At 39.3% G+C, this 19,608-nt stretch overlaps 1 protein-coding gene across 7 annotated transcripts in view; it reads left to right on the plus strand.

Moving 5' to 3' along the window:
- Window positions 1-19,608, plus strand: part of Lama2 (laminin subunit alpha 2) — a 647,938-nt gene that overhangs the window by 578,363 nt on the left and 49,967 nt on the right. For 4 of the 7 annotated variants that reach the window (NM_001427039.1, XM_087564082.1, XM_087564083.1 and 1 more), the window contains 4 exons: window positions 11,293-11,431; window positions 13,385-13,396; window positions 16,286-16,406; window positions 19,062-19,238. In NM_001427039.1, coding sequence (NP_001413968.1) covers window positions 11,293-11,431; window positions 13,385-13,396; window positions 16,286-16,406; window positions 19,062-19,238 — 449 coding nt within the window. Of the gene's footprint in view, window positions 1-11,292; window positions 11,444-13,384; window positions 13,397-16,285; window positions 16,407-19,061; window positions 19,239-19,608 lie in introns of all 7 variants that reach the window. The other 3 variants (XR_015627317.1, XR_015627326.1, XM_087564085.1) reach the window with 2 other exon arrangements.

Genomic DNA, 19,608 nt, shown 5'->3' on the forward strand with positions numbered 1-19,608 from the left:
GACATGTTGTATTCATGGTTTCTTTAGTATCTTCAATGGCCCAGGGATACTCTTTACTTGGCAGGCAATTAGATGTAGTAAGGATAATAGAAATCTAGAGAGGCAGTGGAAAAGTTGGAACCATCCTCGTCTTCACAATGGTCAGAGACGGATTACGTTGAAAATAGCTGAGTAGGATGATATCAGCTCAAGCTGGCCCACAGCCTGGAAGCCCACAAGTATTGAAACAGCAATTAAATGAAGACCCTGTAAAGGGGGCATAAAGAAATAATCAGAGAAAGCCAAACTGAGTCTTTGTGAAAGCCTGACATTAAAGTAGGAATAGAACACATTTCTTCAAAGACTGAAGAGCTGGACTTGGTGGCACATGCCTGCAATCCCAGCTGTGGGAAAGTAGATGCAAGAGGATTAAGAATTAAAGGTCATTCTTGATTAAATAGTAAATTCTAGCCATGGTTACATAAGACTTTGTCTCAAAGGAAAAGGAAGAAAAATAATTTAGCTTATCATAAACCATAGAATGCTGATAGAAATAAGAGTAACGGAATTAATAACAAGTAGAGATGTAGAAGACATTGTGGTTTGAAAGTAGTATTGAAAAGAACAGTAGGAATGTAGTTAAAGAAGGATTGTAATTGTTTATTAGGGTGCAAAGGACTATGGGAAAGCAGGTGCTGTGGCAATAAACTGATTCCAAAGGAAGCTTGACTCAGAAATCCAAGAGGGGAGGGAGTGAAAGGTAGTAGCTATCAACTGTGAGTGTGGAGTTGGAGCGCAAGTGTCAGGAGCTGAGAGAACATTCTAGGGCTGTCCATTCGTTTCTAGCATGTCCTAAATTAATGGCAAGGATTTGTTATTTTGAGTGAATGACTGAGGGATTCTTTAGCATATAGACATACATAAATTGTTATAAACACTTATTGACCACAAATATAACAAACAATATAATACAAATGAATGAATACAAAATATTTAATGATATAAGTTAGACAAAAGGAGTAAGCTTTACTAAATTATATAGACAATGCAAACTCATCTATAGTCACATAAAGCAATTTATTCCACATAAAGCAACAGGGTACTATGGATTTCAAGATGGCAGAAGTGTATGCTAAGGAGGGAGACCTGCAGGAACTCACAGGAAGAGGATAGACACGTTCATAGGTTCCACGGGTGTATGGATATTTCAAATTTTGTCAGAGTGTACCCATTAAACACAGGCTCCATTTAATATGTCAGCTAATCAACGATACCTCACTAAAGCTATTCTTTTTTTTTTTGTATCTTTATTTTTTTTTTTATTAACTTGAGTATTTCTTATATACATTTCGAGTGTTATTCCCTTTCCCGGTTTCCGGGCAAACATCCCCCTCCCCGCTCCCCTTCCTTATGGGTGTTCCCCTCCCAACCCTCCCCCCATTGCCGCCCTCCCCCCATAGACTAGTTCACTGGGGGTTCAGTCTTAGCAGGACCCAGGGCTTCCCCTTCCACTGGTGCTCTTACTAGGATATTCATTGCTACCTATGAGGTCAGAGTCCAGGGTCAGTCCATGTATAGTATTTAGGTAGTGGCTTAGTCCCTGGAAGCTCTGGTTGCTTGGCATTGTTGTACTTTTGGGGTCTCGAGCCCCTTCAAGCTCTTCCAGTTCTTTCTCTGATTCCTTCAATAGGGGACCTATTCTCAGTTCACTGGTTTGCTGCTGGCATTCGCCTCTATATTTGCTGTATTCTGGCTGTGTCTCTCAGGAGCGATCTACATCCGGCTCCTGTCGGTCTGCACTTCTTTGCTTCATCCATCTTGTCTAATTGGGTGGCTGTATATGTATGGGCCACATGTGGGGCAGGCTCTGAATGGGTGTTCCTTCAGTCTCTGTTTTAATCTTTGCCTCTCCCTTCCCTGCCAAGGGTATTCTTTTTCCTCATTTAAAGAAGGAGTGAAGCATTCACATTTTGATCATCCGTCTTGAGTTTCGTTTGTTCTAGGGATCTAGGGTAATTCAAGCATTTGGGCTAATAGCCACTTATCAATGAGTGCATACCGTGTATGTCTTTCTGTGATTGGGTTAGCTCACTCAGGATGATATTTTCCAGTTCCAACCATTTGCCTACGAATTTCATAAACTCGTTGTTTTTGATAGCTGAGTAGTATTCCATTGTGTAGATGAACCACATTTTCTGTATCCATTCCTCTGTTGAAGGGCATCTGGGTTCTTTCCATTTTCTGGCTAATATAAATAAGGCTGCGATGAACATAGTGGAGCACGTGTCTCTTTTATATGTTGAGGCATCTTTTGGGTATATGCCCAAGAGAGGTATAGCTGGATCCTCAGGCAGTTCAATGTCCAATATTCTGAGGAACCTCCAGACTGATTTCCAGAATGGTTTTACCAGTCTGCAATCCCACCAACAATGGAGGAGTGTTCCTCTTTCTCCACATCCTCGCCAGCATCTGCTGTCACCTGAGTTTTTGATCTTAGCCAATCGCACTGGTGTGAGGTGAAATCTCAGGGTTGTTTTGATTTTCATTTCCCTTATGACTAAAGATGTTGAACATTTCTTTAGGTGTTTCTCAGCCATTCGGCATTCCTCAGCTGTGAATTCTTTGTTTAGCTCTGAACCCCATTTTTTAATAGGGTTATTTGTTTCCCTGCGATCTAACTTCTTGAGTTCTTTGTATATTTTGGATATAAGGCCTCTATCTGTTGTAGGATTGGTAAAGATCTTTTCCCAATCTGTTGGTTGCCGTTTTGTCCTAACCACAGTGTCCTTTGCCTTACAGAAGCTTTGCAGTTTTATGAGATCCCATTTGTCGATTCTTGATCTTATAGCATGAGCCATTGGTGTTTTGTTCAGGAAATTTTTTCCAGTGCCCATGTGTTCCAGATGCTTCCCTAGTTTTTCTTCTATTAGTTTGAGTGTGTCTGGTTTGATGTGGAGGTCCTTGATCCACTTGGACTTAAGCTTTGTACAGGGTGATAAGCATGGATCGATCTGCATTCTTCTACATGTTGCCCTCCAGTTGAACCAGCACCATTTGCTGAAAATGCTATCTTTTTTCCATTGGATGGTTTTGGCTCCTTTGTCAAAAATCAAGTGACCATAGGTGTGTGGGTTCATTTCTGGGTCTTCAATTCTATTCCATTGGTCTATCTGTCTGGCTCTGTACCAATACCATGCAGTTTTTATCACTATTGCTCTGTAATACTGCTTGAGTTCAGGGATAGTGATTCCCCCTGAAGTTCTTTTATTGTTGAGGATAGCTTTAGCTATCCTGGGTTTTTTGTTATTCCAGATGAATTTGCAAATTGTTCTGTCTAACTCTTTGAAGAATTGGATTGGTATTTTGATGGGGATTGCATTGAATCTGTAGATTGCTTTTGGTAAAATGGCCATTTTTACTATATTAATCCTGCCAATCCATGAGCATGGGAGATCTTTCCATTTCTGAGGTCTTCTTCAATTTCTTTCCTCAGTGTCTTGAAGTTCTTATTGTACAGATCTTTTACTTGCTTGGTTAAAGTCACACCGAGGTACTTTATATTATTTGGGTCTATTATGAAGGGTGTCGTTTCCCTAATTTCTTTCTCGGCTTGTTTCTCTTTTGTATAGAGGAAGGCAACTGATTTATTTGAGTTAATTTTATACCCAGCCACTTTGCTGAAGTTGTTTATCAGCTTTAGTAGTTCTCTGGTGGAACTTTTGGGATCACTTAAATATACTATCATGTCATCTGCAAATAGTGATATTTTGACATCTTCTTTTCCGATCTGTATCCCTTTGATCTCCTTTTGTTGTCTGATTGCTCTGGCTAGAACTTCAAGAACTATATTGAATAAGTAGGGAGAGAGTGGGCAGCCTTGTCTAGTACCTGATTTTAGTGGGATTGCTTCAAGTTTCTCTCCATTTAGTTTAATGTTAGCAACTGGTTTGCTGTATATGGCTTTAACTATGTTTAGGTATGGGCCTTGAATTCCTATTCTTTCCAGGACTTTTATCATGAAGGGGTGTTGAATTTTGTCAAATGCTTTCTCAGCATCTAATGAAATGATCATGTGGTTCTGTTCTTTCAGTTTGTTTATATGATGGATCACGTTGATGGTTTTCCGTATATTAAACCATCCCTGCATGCCTGGGATGAAGCCTACTTGATCATGGTGGATGATTGTTTTGATGTGCTCTTGAATTCGGTTTGCCAGAATTTTATTGAGTATTTTTGCGTCGATATTCATAAGGGAAATTGGTCTGAAGTTCTCTTTCTTTGTTGTGTCTTTGTGTGGTTTAGGTATAAGAGTAATTGTGGCTTCGTAGAAGGAATTCGGTAGGGCTCCATCTGTTTCAATTTTGTGGAATAGTTTGGATAATATTGGTATGAGGTCTTCTATGAAGGTTTGATAGAATTCTGCACTAAACCCGTCTGGACCTGGGCTCTTTTTGGTTGGGAGACCTTTAATGACTGCTTCTATTTCCTTAGGAGTTATGGGGTTGTTTAACTGGTTTATCTGTTCCTGATTTAACCTCGATACCTGGTATCTGTCTAGGAAATTGTCCATTTCCTGAAGATTTTCAAATTTTGTTGAATATAGGTTTTTATAGTAAGATCTGATAATTTTTTGAATTTCCTCCGAATCTGTAGTTATGTCTCCCTTTTCATTTCTGATTTTGTTAATTTGGACACACTCTCTGTGTCCTCTCGTTAGTCTGGCTAAGGGTTTATCTATCTTGTTGATTTTCTCAAAGAACCAACTTTTGGTTCTGTTGATTCTTTCTATGGTCCTTTTTGTTTCTACTTGGTTGATTTCAGCTCTGAGTTTGATTATTTCCTGCCTTCTACTCCTCCTGGGTGTATTTGCTTCTTTTTGTTCTAGAGCTTTTAGGTGTGCTGTCAAGCTGCTGACATATGCTCTTTCCTGTTTCTTTCTGCAGGCACTCAGCGCTATGAGTTTTCCTCTTAGCACAGCTTTCATTGTGTCCCATAAGTTTGAGTATGTTGTATCTTCATTTTCATTAAATTCTAAAAAGTTTTTAATTTCTTTCTTTATTTCTTCCTTGACCAGGTTATCATTGAGTAGAGCATTGTTCAATTTCCACGTATATGTGGGCATTCTTCCCTTATTGTTATTGAAGACCAGTTTTAGGCCGTGGTGGTCCGATAGCACGCATGGGATTATTTCTATCTTTCTGTACCTGTTGAGGCCCGTTTTTTGACCAATTATATGGTCAATTTTGGAGAAAGTACCATGAGGAGCTGAGAAGAAGGTATATCCTTTTGCTTTAGGATAGAATGTTCTATAAATATCCGTTAAGTCCATTTGGCTCATGACTTCTCTTAGTCTGTCTACATCACTGTTTAATTTCTGTTTCCATGATCTGTCCATTGATGAGAGTGGGGTGTTGAAATCTCCCACTATTATTGTGTGAGGTGCAATGTGTGTTTTGAGCTTTAGTAAGGTTTCTTTTACGTATGTAGGTGCCCTTGTATTTGGGGCATAGATATTTAGGATTGAGAGTTCATCTTGGTTGATTTTTCCTTTGATGAATATGAAGTGTCCTTCCTTATCTTTTTTGATGACTTTTAGTTGGAAATTGATTTTATTTGATATTAGAATGGCTACTCCAGCTTGCTTCTTCTGACCATTTGCTTGGAAAGTTGTTTTCCAGCCTTTCACTCTGAGGTAGTGTCTGTCTTTGTCTCTGAGGTGTGTTTCCTGTAGGCAGCAGAATGCAGGGTCCTCGTTGCGTATCCAGTTTGTTAATCTATGTCTTTTTATTGGGGAGTTGAGGCCATTGATATTGAGAGATATTAAGGAATAGTGATTATTGCTTCCCGTTATATTCATATTTGGATGTGAGGTTATGTTTGTGTGCTTTCATTCTCTTTGTTTTGTTGCCAAGACGATTAGTTTCTTGCTTCTTCTAGGGTATAGCTTGCCTCCTTATGTTGGGCTTTACCATTTATTATCCTTTGTAGTGCTGGATTTGTAGAAAGATATTGTGTAAATTTGGTTTTGTCATGGAATATCTTGGTTTCTCCATCAATGTTAATTGAGAGTTTTGCTGGATACAGTAACCTGGGCTGGCATTTGTGTTCTCTTAGGGTCTGTATAACATCAGTCCAGGATCTTCTGGCCTTCATAGTTTCTGGCGAGAAGTCTGGTGTGATTCTGATAGGTCTCCCTTTATATGTTACTTGACCTTTTTCCCTTACTGCTTTTAATATTCTTTCTTTATTTTGTGCGTTTGGTGTTTTGACAATTATGTGACGGGAGGTGTTTCTTTTCTGGTCCAATCTGTTTGGAGTTCTGTAGGCCTCTTGTATGTCTATGGGTATCTCTTTTTTTAGGTTAGGGAAGTTTTCTTCTATGATTTTGTTGAAGATATTTACTGGTCCTTTGAGCTGGTAGTCTTCACTCTCTTCTATACCTATTATCCTTAGGTTTGATCTTCTCATTGAGTCCTGGATTTCCTGTATGTTTTGGACCAGTAGCTTTTTCCGCTTTACATTATCTTTGACAGTTGAGTCAATGATTTCTATGGAATCTTCTGCTCCTGAGATTCTCTCTTCCATCTCTTGTATTCTGTTGGTGAAGCTTGTATCTACAGCTCCTTGTCTCTTCTTTTGGTTTTCTATATCCAGGGTTGTTTCCATGTGTTCTTTCTTGATTGCTTCTATTTCCATTTTTAATTCCTTCAACTGTTTGATTGTGTTTTCCTGGAATTCTTTCAGGGATTTTTGCGATTCCTCTCTGTAGGCTTTTACTTGTTTATTAATGTTTTCCTGTGCTTCCCTAAGTGTGTTCATGTCTTTCTTGAAGTCCTCCAGCATCATGATCAAATATGATTTTGAAACTAGATCTTGCTTTTCTGGTGTGTTTGGATATTCCATGTTTGTTTTGGTGGGAGAATTGGGCTCCGATGATGGCATGTAGTCTTGGTTTCTGTTGCTTGGGTTCCTGCGCTTGCCTCTCGCCATCAGATTATCTCTAGTGTTACTTTGTTCTGCTATTTCTGACAGTGGCTAGACTGTCCTATAAGCCTGTGTGTCAGGAGTGCTGTAGACCTGTTTTCCTCTCTTTCAGTCAGTTATGGGGACAGAGTGTTCTGCTTTCGGGCGTGTAGTTTTTCCTCTCTACAGGTCTTCAGCTGTTCCTGTGGGCCTGTGTCTTGAGTTCACCAGGCAGCTTTCTTGCAGCAGAAAATTTGGTCTTACCTGTGGTCCCGAGGCTCAGGTTCGCTCGTGGGGTGCTGCCCAGGGGCTCTCTGTAGCGGCAGCAACCAGGAAGTCCTGTGCCGCCCCTTCCGGGAGCTTCAGTGCACCAGGGTTCCAGATGGTCTTTGGCTTTTTCCTCTGGCGTCCGAGATGTGTGTGCAGGGAGCAGTCTCTTCTGGTTTCCCAGGCTTGTCTGCCTCTCTGAAGGTTTAGCTCTCCCTCCCACGGGATTTGGGTGCAGAGAACTGTTTATCTGGTCTGTTTCCTTCTGGTGGTGTCTCTGGCAGGTGTCCTGCTGCTCCTGGGCCCTCCCCCATGGGAGCCCAGAGGCCTTATACAGTTTCCTCTTGGGCCAGGGATGTGGGGGCAGGGGTGAGCAGTGTTGGTGGTCTCTTCCGCTCTGCAGCCTCAGGAGTGCCCACCTGACCAGGCGGTTGGGTCTCTCTCTCACCGGGTCTGGGAGCAGAGAGCTGCTGCGGGCCGGGATCCTCGGGTCACTAAAGCTATTCTTAAATATCATAATTAGTATATGTACATAGAATAACCACATCAGTGAGGACATCGATTTGATTAGCTATGAATGCTGAGGGGGATGCTTCAAGTTTAAAAGACTGACTAGGAGTAATGATGCAACCAAATAAAATAATTCATCGATGCTTGAGAGTCCAGAGTTTCCCACTTCGGTTCAGAATATGTTTCTCATTTTAAAGATTTATTTATTTATTATATATAAGTACACTGTAGCTGTCTTCAGACACACCAGAAGAGGGCATCGGATCTCTTTACAGATGGTTGTGAGCCACCATGTGGTTGCTGGGAATTGAACTCATGACCTCTGGAAGAGCAGTCGGGTGCTCTTAACCGCTGAGCCATCTCTCCAGCCCTGTTTCTCATTTTTAAAAAGCCAGTAATGGTGTCTTACTTGCCAAGTGTGAATTCTTGGGTAAATTCGGGACCAGACATGAATATTTGGACATTGTTATTATATTTATATATAGAAATAAACTTGAGCTTCCTGTGTTGGCTAAAACTAAGATGTGAGCAAAGAAAAGAACATTAGTAGAGATCAATATATCCTAAGTATTCAAAGATCTATAAGAAAGGCCAATGAGACGACTCAGCAGTTGAAGATGCCTGTTACCAATTCTGACCTCCTCGGTTTGATCCATAGAAACAACATGGTCAAAGGAGAGAACTGTCTCCTGAAAGTTCCCCTTGACCTCCACACATAGGTGTGCATGCACATGCATGCACGTGCACAAGCACACACACACACACACACACACACACACACACACACACACACACACACACATGCACACAAGCAAACACATCTTTAATAAATATAATCAAAACCTTCCTTAAGGATAACGGGGAAGAGATTGAAAATTAAAGGTAAAAATACTAGAGAGGTTGATACCTTGGACGGCAAAAGAAAAAAAATCCTACAATGAAAGAAATACTAACAGCATCAAATATCTCATTAAAGCTATGGTAAGGACTTAAGTTGCTTAGGTTTTAGGGGTAGGGAGGGAGTTCCAGAAGGTTTTATGATAGGAGCACATCAAGTACTGAGGTGAGAAGAAGTAAGGCTGTAGCAATGAAAGTGATTGCATTTGATTGGAGATCACAGACTATTGTTTGTAAAAAAACACTGCTCTCTTGAAATTCAGAATCAGTCTGTGAGGTTGTTTGTACCTTCCTTAACTCTGGAGTGAAACAGAGCGACTAATAGGAGCATAATCCCCAGAGTGCACAGAATGGGACCAAAGCTGAAAATAACTAGGTTTTTGTTGGATTTAGAGAAGAAAAAGGATTACCAAGGTAGAAATGGTGTATAGCAACCTAGAGATGATTGCAAAATTATATGAAAAGCCCCCATGCTGTGCTTACTAAGGAATGACACCCGTTTTCCCCATGGTTACTCATAAAATAGATTGCTGAACCCACCAAATCTAAATGTGTATGGGGGTAGCTACTTTGATAGTCTACAAATTAAAAAAAAATGGCAAGAATAACATTCCCTACCAAACCTTCCTCATCTCAAAGGCTGCAAGACAGCCTTCCTCAGAGTTAGTGTAGGACTCGTGTGTTCTACTTGAGTTCTGTTGATGCTGTTTGGTTCTGAGAATGGCCTCTAAAACTACATATATCCTCTCATGGATACAGAGGGAAAGTATGTCCAAACACTACGTGCTGGTGGTGACAGAAGCAGAGTCTCATGTCATACATACACAGCATTTAAATACTTCCCAAGTCTTCAAAGAAACATATTCCAGTGTACAGAGCCATGTAAACCTTTCTCTGTGATATGAATGTAAAAAAATTGAAGATGTATAAAAGTCTTAAAAGAAACAGCTCTGTAAATCTATTTACTTTATCTGCCAATCTGGTCTAAGAAGTATGTATATAGAGAGCTAATTATATGTGTAATGGTAATTAAATATATGTATGAAACTAATTAAAAATTTGAATATTGATTTTTAAATATATCTTAATGGGACAATTATTCCTTTATAATAGTTTTTATATTATTTAGTTTGGTTTAGTTTTTTCCTTTTTACAAAACTGGACTTTTGCCAGGTTTAGTGGTGCATGCCTTTAATCCCGGCACTCAGGAGATATAGGCAAATGGATCCCTGGAATTAGAAGGCCACTCTGATCTGTAACTGTAAAGTAAGTTTGTTACAGGGCAGTCAGATCAATATCACACAATCACACACACACACACACACACACACACACACACACACACAAAGTTTTGAAGTTTGGGATATTTGATTAGAGTCATTATTTTTTAGGTGTTGATGGTATTCAAGTTTACTGAAGATAGATTTTTGAGATTTAGACAGTAGCATCGCAGACTACAAAGGAAGTTTGGAGTTTGGTAATTTTTTGTGTTCCAAAGAATCTCAATTCTAATCAATGATGAATGGTCGGAGTATAATAATCTTGCATGTTCAAACATATTTGAGTATCGCCTCATCCGTGCCCCTCTCTTAGAACACTGAGTTGTTCTGAAACATGCTGAAAGATCTGGGCAGCCATGCATTATGATATATGTTCAACACTGGTCCAGCATATACCATAGGCACTGAACCAGGGACATGGAAGAAACTAACGTTGCAAACAGTAAACATTTAGAGATTCCCTTATGGTTCAAATGCCCATTTGAGCATTCACCCTAATTCTTGTCTTCCACCAGGCAAAGATCCAGAAGCAAAATCTGTAAGATTAATAAGCTGATGCCTCAATATATGTCAAGGGCCTAAAACATGTGAAGTACTTAAAGGTTAGGTCTAAGTAGGTAGTGTGCTGAGGAAGCATGTAATTTAGAAGAAGCCAAGACTGACCCTTAGAAATGAGTGAGAAAATAGACAATATGAAGAGTTCCCATTTGCTTTCTAAACAAAGAAGTCTCATTAGAGATATAACTCCTGTCTTCTTCCCTTCCTATGTCTGTTCCCCTCCACATGGGAAACCCCTTTGAGATCTAAGAAAGCAATAAGGCACGAGGACAGGGCATCTCTCAGTAACACAGCCTCCTAGTCTACATTGTGTTTGACAGTAGATGTGGATCTCGTCACCTCATGGGACCAATTATCCACACGTATCTTCTTGCGTGTGCTATGGTTTTACTCAAGCAACACTTTGCAAATGAACAGAAACCTCAGTAGTTCTGAGGATGCTGAAATTCGCAAATTTGAAGAGGCGAAGAGTTGAAACATTTCTAATTACCCAATTTCTAGTTAGATGGTTGTGATAACACAATACCCACTTTCTTTAGTGTAAGAAATGATATCAGGCGCTTTTGCTGATAGCCATCTATCTACACGTTCCCCCTTTGTCTCCTGCTCTGCCTTCCTTGTGTGGAAGCCATTATTTTCCTGCTCTGGTGTGAATGTTTCGATAATGTACTACATCAAAGCTATTGTTGTAGACTGAATGGCTACATGTGTACTATACATGGTGAGAGAATACCAGTGCCCATTTGAAACATGGACAACACATCTCCAGTTGTCAGCAAGCACATAGCTGTGGTGAACCTTGTGCTAATTAAATGGAATATTCCTATTTCCGTTTCAGCGAACATATCAATTGTAGACATTGATTCTAACCAGGAGGAGAATATAGCTACTTCATCTTCTGGAAACAACTTTGGTCTTGACTTGAAAGCAGATGACAAAATATATTTTGGTGGCCTGCCAACTCTGAGAAACTTGAGGTAATCTAGTTAGTATTTAAAGTGAAAGTTTTAATTAAACGGTCAGTAGCATTGTAAAGTTTCATTACAATAGCAATGTCATATAACCTTTAGCTACAGAAAGGACTAATCACAAAAATAATGTTGCATGTAAGAACAGCACCAAGATTTAGAAACTGGGGGTTAATTTGACATCTTTGCTAGAGAGATAAATTGGAATTGCTATTTCTCTTATATACACCTGCTGAAAAGAATTATGAAGGTAATTAAAAATGGAAGCTGAAGTTGACTGTGGGTTTTGTAATTGCTGTTCTCTGTGCACAGTCACCGGAGAGAATGGCATTTGACATTGTGCAGGCTTCTGAAAATTAGTCAGTGTTCAGGATGCTGTGAGTGTAATCTGTGTTATTGTGAGTCATTAGCATCATAATAGCATAGCGGAGCTTTCCCACATACTTAATACTAAATGACACTTGCTATTCACATGCCTGCTCTAGTTTACTTTAGAAGTTTCTCATAAACTCTGTAGTTAGCAGAACAGGAAGACATCTTTAGCTCACAGTTCAGTTTAGTTCAAAAACAGGAACTAAAAAAGTCAGAAAATATTCTGTGCATCATATAATTAAGTTACTGCTTAATATGAAACCTGGGGAACAATTCCCGTAAAGTATCTAGCATGCTCTATACATTAACTTCATCTGGTTATGACAGAATGAACGATCTGGTTAAACTGCCGGTAGCTATGACACCCTCAGAGAAGTACCATGCTTTGAGGTTTCTCAATTTTGGATTTTGGCTTTTTATTGGTGGTTTATCTAGGGTGTGACAGTCCTATGCTACATCTGGAGAATTTTTAAAATGCTACAGTTGGAAATCATGGAGGAGAGTTACTCCCTATATGTCACTTTCATATAAACTGAAGGTGCTTTCCCCAAAGTCTATTTATAGACCAGGCGACTGTCTAACTGCCAATCTTTTATAAGTATGTATTGATAATCTTCATGGTACAGGTCATGTGTGTATATTCATACACATATGTTATCATATATATCTATACATAGATCAGCATATTTATTTTTAGTAATATAATTTTGAGGTATCAAGTTATAAAAATCACTGAACGTCAAAGTGATTGGAGCAGTGATGTGGTTACTACTGAGTAGTTTCTTTGCTCAACAGACATTCAACACATGATTGCTGAATACCTGCTATCTACCAGGCAGCATACCAAATGCCGGTATTCCAGTACTTAAATTCAAGATTTATCTTTAAAAATCATTAACTATATTCAGAATGAATTAAAGGTAGTGAAATAGGACTACCTATAAATATTTCATTATAGTCTAGTGACGGGTTTTATCACGAGAAAGTAAGTTTGTAAAACACAAACACATCATGAATTAACTTAATTGAGAATGGTTTGTACCTTGGGTATAGTTTTCAAAATTATGTTCTGAGTCTTTACTACTGAAATGTTTCTCCTTCTGGCAATTTAAATGATAATACTGCTGTAATATGGCGCTCTGTTACAAAATAATCTTTACACACATGTTTGTGATTGACAAAGCAGCCAAGTGTTTACCTGCTGTTTTGTACAGTCAACATCTCTATATGATGCTGTGGTAAACAGAAATTATTTTCACATGTATTGTTAAACTTGAGAGGCAATATTTATAAGCTGTCCATAAATACCATGTTGGTTCACTTTCCCATATATCATGCCAATAAAAGTAATAGCTTTGAATTTATATTCCAAAATAAAAATGTCTAAGAGGTATAGTTTGGGGAATCTCTGATTTCCAGTTTTACTTCTGTGGAGGACATATATCTATTCGGTGTCCTGTCCTTTTTAAATATTCCTTTCTATAAGATGGGCTTACAACAAAATTTATTATTAAAGTTTGTTGTTTTGTTAAATGAAAATGCAATTAAGAGTAAATTGTTTTTTTTTTCCTTTCTTTTCCCTTGGCTTAGTATGAAAGCAAGGTAAAATTTAAATTTATGCATGCCTTCTTCAAGCGCATGGCTGGGGAGACGCTGCTTTATGGGGACAGAATCAGTGCAGAGGCACTGTGAGGGACGCCATGGAGTTGCTTCCACAGTAGATTTCAGGCGCAAATGATGAGTCCTCACGCTTCCCAGCACTTAAGACGAGCCTGTGCTTGCCCACCATCACTGGGTTACAATGTCTGTCGTTTCGCCAGCTCTAAGGGAATTTCACAACTTCTTCAAACACCTGGCATAGTTCCTCCCAGTGGCCAGCAGGATATGCCAAAAGGGTGGCTGGTCAGCCAAGCTTATGGATATAGTCTAATTCTGTGGAACCATAGTAAGATGGCTTCCAGAGCAGAACCGTAAATGCTGGCCTCCCTAGTACTGTGCTGCTTGCCCAGCCACCTGTGCTACCAAAAGCTTAGCCCCGCCTTCACGCTTTCTTCAGATGTGCATTTACGCAGCCATCGTATCTCTTATCAAAGCTGCTTCTTTGTCATCAGATAGAAAATTATCTATGGAGATTTATGGAAAGAACCTGTGCCATTGCCACATTTCAAGTAAATATTTGAGTTAAAATCTGAGAGGTTTAAATACAGTCTCCCCACGGCTTTTCAGAAACCGTTACATTCTTCCCTGCTGGCAGGTATTAGTAAGAATTAGCCAGCCTTGGGAATGGCTCATCAAATCCCGGAGATGGCTGGCTGACCCTTGCCAAAGCCAAAGGTGTTTTGCCATTTCAGGAGCCTAACTGTGCCAGATTTCTGAACAGGAGATAATGAAGCCAAAATGATCCACGGATGTTTAAAGCAAAGACCACATTTTAATATCAGAAACTAGGACACACTGAATGTAGGGGAAATAACAATTCATATTTTTTTCATGACGTCATTCTGGCACTAGTCATGCTCTGCTTGCAGAGATGAGCAAAAGGCAAAGACTGAACATTCAGTGGATATACACTGATGAATAAAACTGCAGGATATCACAGTCACCTTGTAGTTTTTGTGCATGAGTGGTGAACCTCAGGAAAGAGACTTGTGGTCTCCTTAGGAAGCAAATCACTGTACAGTGTCTCTTCCTGGGGCTTTTACAAGGTTCACTTTGCCAAACCATTACATTTTGTAAAGGACCTTAGTATTTGCACAAAATGATAAACTTGGTGCGATTTACTTTGTTGACAAAACTCCCCTCATCCCCCCAAATTGCCATAGACTTCTCCTCCTCTAACAGACAGTTCGGGGACAGGTGAGCACAGGAAATGAAGTCCAACATCCTGTTTGTCTTTCCATGATGATAAGCAAGAGTCCTTCCCTTCAGCTGCCCATGTTCTTCATGATTACTGACTGAAGGAACGGAAAGAGAAGACCTTGGGGACCAGCAACCGTGATCAAAGGAAATAAAGAAGTTCCAGAAAGAAGGGGGTGGGGATGGAGGTGAAGAACAGAACAAATACTTGACAAGAAATAAATCACCTGGTACAGACTGCCAGGGTCTAATTTGCTCTCCCACCTGTTTTCCCTCATGCCATGTGCTTTTTATAAAGATGAAAACGAGAAACTTGGCATCAAGGGACGCCGAGTGGAGGATTAATCATTAGCCTATCGAGTACAATATTGGTGTCGATTGGACACGTTCCAGATGCTCATTAACAGTACATAATGAAAAATTACAATTTTTACCCTTATATTTCGACAACTCTTCGATGTGGTAGCGGCTAACCACTGAGGCCATTTAACTTTAAAATACCCAGTATTAACATTACTTGGCTTCTCCTTCACACAAACCACATTGCAAGTCCCAGTAGGCACATATGCCTGGGAACTAGTAAACTATCAGCTGGACAGTATTGAACAGGGCATGTCTATCGTCACAGAGTCCTGCTGTCATAGACTCCAGAGATGTCATCACCATTCACATCCTGTCTGCATGTGTCAATTGTGCATCCGATGTTCTGTTCTCAGCAGTACCTCCAGACTTTGCTCATATACACTACAGCCACTACAGCCTATAGACACAAGGATGGAGTCCTAGAAAAATCAGATCACTTGGTCAATTTCAAATAATCTGAGCCACATGTTAGAGTTAAAGGCAAGGAATTAATTTCTAGTTGACTTGGAATTTTTGGCATGCATGCTGTGTCTTAGTGAGCAAGTATTCAAGTGAGATTTAGGTGGATAAGGTATCAACCATATTAAAAGAACTATTTTGCATTAGGTTGCCTTATTGTTATGGCACATGCATACATACACACATTTACATACACATGTTTTCTCACACACACACATACACACATGCATGTACATATGCACACACTCTCTCACATGCACTCACAAATGGAAACATATCCACAAGAATGTGCATGCATGCGCGCGCACGCGCACACACACACACACACACACACACACATCTCTATATCTTCAGGAAGATTTCAAATAAACATTTCCAAATATTCTTCCTACAATTTCAAACAAGACTTTTAAGAGCTTTTTGTAAATAATTGAATTATTTTGCCCACACAATCATCTGCTCTTTAGTGGAAACAAGGAACAAGAAGCACTTATTTCATTATGCATGTGAAGCACTAATAAATGAGTTGATTTCTTGGCCTCATATTAAAATGCTGTCAGTGAAGTTTGTCTTAGAGAGGAGAACAGCATCAGAGTTCTTGGTGCAGAGTGGTGTCAACTTGCTCTCAATCCAACCATCACATATAGAAATCAGGGTTTACTGAGTGCACGTGTGTGAATGTGCACCTTGATAGACATGCTCTTGCCTGTATGTGTGTTTCTTACATATGGCTCCTGCCCCCCAGTGCTCAGAGTCTACACCGCCACCCATCTAATGGAACTCCTTTTGCTCTCCATTTGCCCCACTCAACAGGCCAGAAGTCAATGTGAAGAAATACTCCGGCTGCCTCAAAGACATTGAAATTTCAAGGACTCCTTACAATATCCTCAGCAGCCCCAATTATGTTGGTGTGACCAAAGGCTGTTCACTGGAGGTTGGTCTGTTACTAAAGGTTCTATAACATATTTATATCATACTTCAGTTACTTCACATGAGTGCTTTTACTAGAATTGTTCCCTTGTTAGTGTGTTTTAGACTTGTACCGATCTTTTCTTAGTCATGCGTACATGACAGAGTAAGACAGAAGCATTCAACCAATCACTGCAATGGAAATGCATTATGAAGAGCCAAAATTATACTCTACTTCCCAAATCATATAGCTCTTAAGTATAGAGCAGGTACCTTTAATATGAATAGCTCTTCTGTTTGGGTCTCTCTTCCTTTCCAATAATGCTATTTCTCAGCTTTGTCGTCTTTCCTAACTCCATTTCCCCTTTCCATATTATACAGCTTGATTACCTTTTTCCCTAGGATATATCAGTAGTCCACGCAAACAGTAGCATCATCCACCCTCCCTCCAGTATGTAGCATCTTGCCTACAGCTTTGAAGTTGCGTGTTGTACAACTCATTCATGTCTGCAAAGACTCATGTGATAGATGCAAAATCTCAGGGATGCCTACTCAGGAGTGACTCTTCAATTCTGGCCATTCGGTTTGAGAAAACACGAAGAACATCACTTTTATCTCTTAAAATATCTATGGTACAATTAAAGATGACCAGAAAATACTAGCAAGAATTTTATGGAAAGTCTACAGTGATGAGATTTTAAAATAATAAAATGTTGAATCTATGAAAAACAAGTTTTTGTTTACCTACTGTGTTAAACTGTTCCTTCTGATAGATTCCTCCAATCTAAGTCATTTTGAGTCACTCCAGAAGAAAGGACAGAGAACCTGAAAGAGTAAATTTGCCTTCTGAGCAGTGGGTCAAGATTGGTACAGACCTGCCTGGATCTTCATAGTTATAGGCTTTAGTGGGAAATGGCCACAGACTCCCACACCAAACTTAATGAGAAAGGAAGAAATGCAGAAGGAATTAAAACTCTAATGGTTTATGCTGTCTTCTAGAAGAAAATTTTACTGAGAGTTTAAATCTTCAATGTCTAGCTCTTATGTGTGGTCAAAAGGTTTAATAGTGGAAAGCTAGCTGTTGAGAGCAGTGAACTGGTCAAGCTGTGTGCACCTTGGCAATGCATATGAAAAGGCATTCCAGAATCAAATTTTTTTGGCTAAAACAGGATACAGGAATTTAACATGGATATATATTGCAAAGTCTGTGCAGTAGTTTTATCTGAACCATCTAAAACTGTGAAATTTGAAAATCAGAATAGAAAGGAGATTTTACCAACTACTTTTCACCTACTTCTGTGCCATTTAACTGAGCTTGGAACCCTATTTGCAGAAGGGAGCTGGGATAGCCCACATGAAAGGATTTTTTGCTTTTATTCCAAACAAGCAAACAAACAAAAACAAAGAAAACAAAAAATCAAAACAAAACTCAAGACTTTAAAAAATTAATATTTTAGGTCACTTAAATGTCCAACGACATGGTCTTGCTGAAATAAATGGCAACACTTTCAGAATGTAGAACCCCTCCAGATATTATAAGTGGTGATAAACAATCTTTACTGGCAGAAAAAGAGAGCCTGCAGGACCAGAGAGATAGCTCAGTCACTAAGGGCCTGTTCTGCTCTTGAAGATGAATTGTCTGTGGTTCCCACAGAAGATGATTCACAACTGCCTGTAACTCCATCACAAGGTACATATAGAGTCCTCTTCTGACCTCTATGGTCATTGCATTCACATGCAAAACACGCACACACACACACACACACACACACACACACACACACACACACACAACAGTCATGCATGCATGCATGCAACTTAGATTTAAATGCAATCTAAGTAAAAAGATGACTCAATCTAGATATAAAACAGATAGAAGGGAGGAAGAGGAGGACAAGGTTGTGGAAAGTAAAGTTTATGAACAGATAAGATCTGTGTATATGTTTCTTCATGGCTTTAGGAAGTGGGTGACTTTCTCCTTTGTACTGTGTTAGTCTCTGAAGCATGAGTCTATGAATTCTTTGGTCAACAAGAAAACGATGGTATTATTTTTATTTTGAAAAAAGCAGACATGGAATATTTGGTTTATTTATTTTTAATAATTAGGTTGTTTCTCTAGAAATTGTTCTAAATATTCTTGATATGAATGAACATTTTCCCATGGGTTCATCATGATGAAGAATATAGATATAAGCCATGATATCTCTCTCTCTCTCTCTCTCTCTCTCTCTCACACACACACACACACACACACAAACACATGCACATGCAAACACATGCACACACACGCATGCACACACACACATACACACACCTTTAAAACATAAAAAAAAAAACTGTTACTACATAATCAAGAGAATTAAGAGACAGCAAGGTAGATTCAAACCAAAAGGAAATTTCACCTACCAAATATCTTCCATGCTTCATTTCATGTCAATAGTTCTATATTTAAAACAGAGGCCATAGTTTTTTAAATTTTAAACTGAACTATTCTGAAGAGTCACTGTTTGAAACAATATTACTTCAACTTCAGCTGTCTTTAAGCTTTCAGGGTGACTATAGGTTTCATGCTCCCTAAAATTACACTATTTTGGTAAACATGTTGAATTTTCTGAGGAAGGAGGTGGTGTGGAGAATTTGGCCCCTCATTTCTAACCATCCTTTTCTTTTGTCCCAACAGAATGTTTACACAGTTAGTTTCCCCAAGCCTGGTTTTGTAGAGCTTGCTGCTGTGTCCATTGATGTCGGAACGGAAATCAACCTGTCCTTCAGTACCAGGAACGAGTCTGGGATCATTCTCTTGGGAAGTGGAGGGACACTCACACCACCCAGGAGAAAACGGAGACAAACTACACAGGTACCTTCACAGCCCAGTCGTAAGACATTTTCCCTTCACTTTTAAACAGCACCTTTAGAGGGTTCAGTTGGTGACATATGTACCTTACATTGCACCATTCAATTGGTTTTATAGTTTAGCCTTGAATCACTTATTGTAGCTATTATCTTGGTTGACTGGGATTGATCATTCTAAGTGAGACAAATCATAGCTATTGCCAAGTAAGATATGATCACAAGAATATGCAAGCAGCTTTCACAGATATAACTTTGAATATGAAAACACCTTTACAGATGAGATGGTATCGTTTTTATTAGATGTCAGTATATGTATATATGTGTCTGTAGGGAAGGGTATGTGTATGTTTATGCACAGGTGTCTGTCATATGTG

This window comes from Rattus norvegicus, chromosome 1 (genome assembly GCF_021556685.1).
Source record: "Rattus norvegicus strain SHRSP/BbbUtx chromosome 1, alternate assembly SHRSP_T2T, whole genome shotgun sequence".
NCBI classification, from domain to species: Eukaryota; Metazoa; Chordata; class Mammalia; order Rodentia; family Muridae; genus Rattus; species Rattus norvegicus.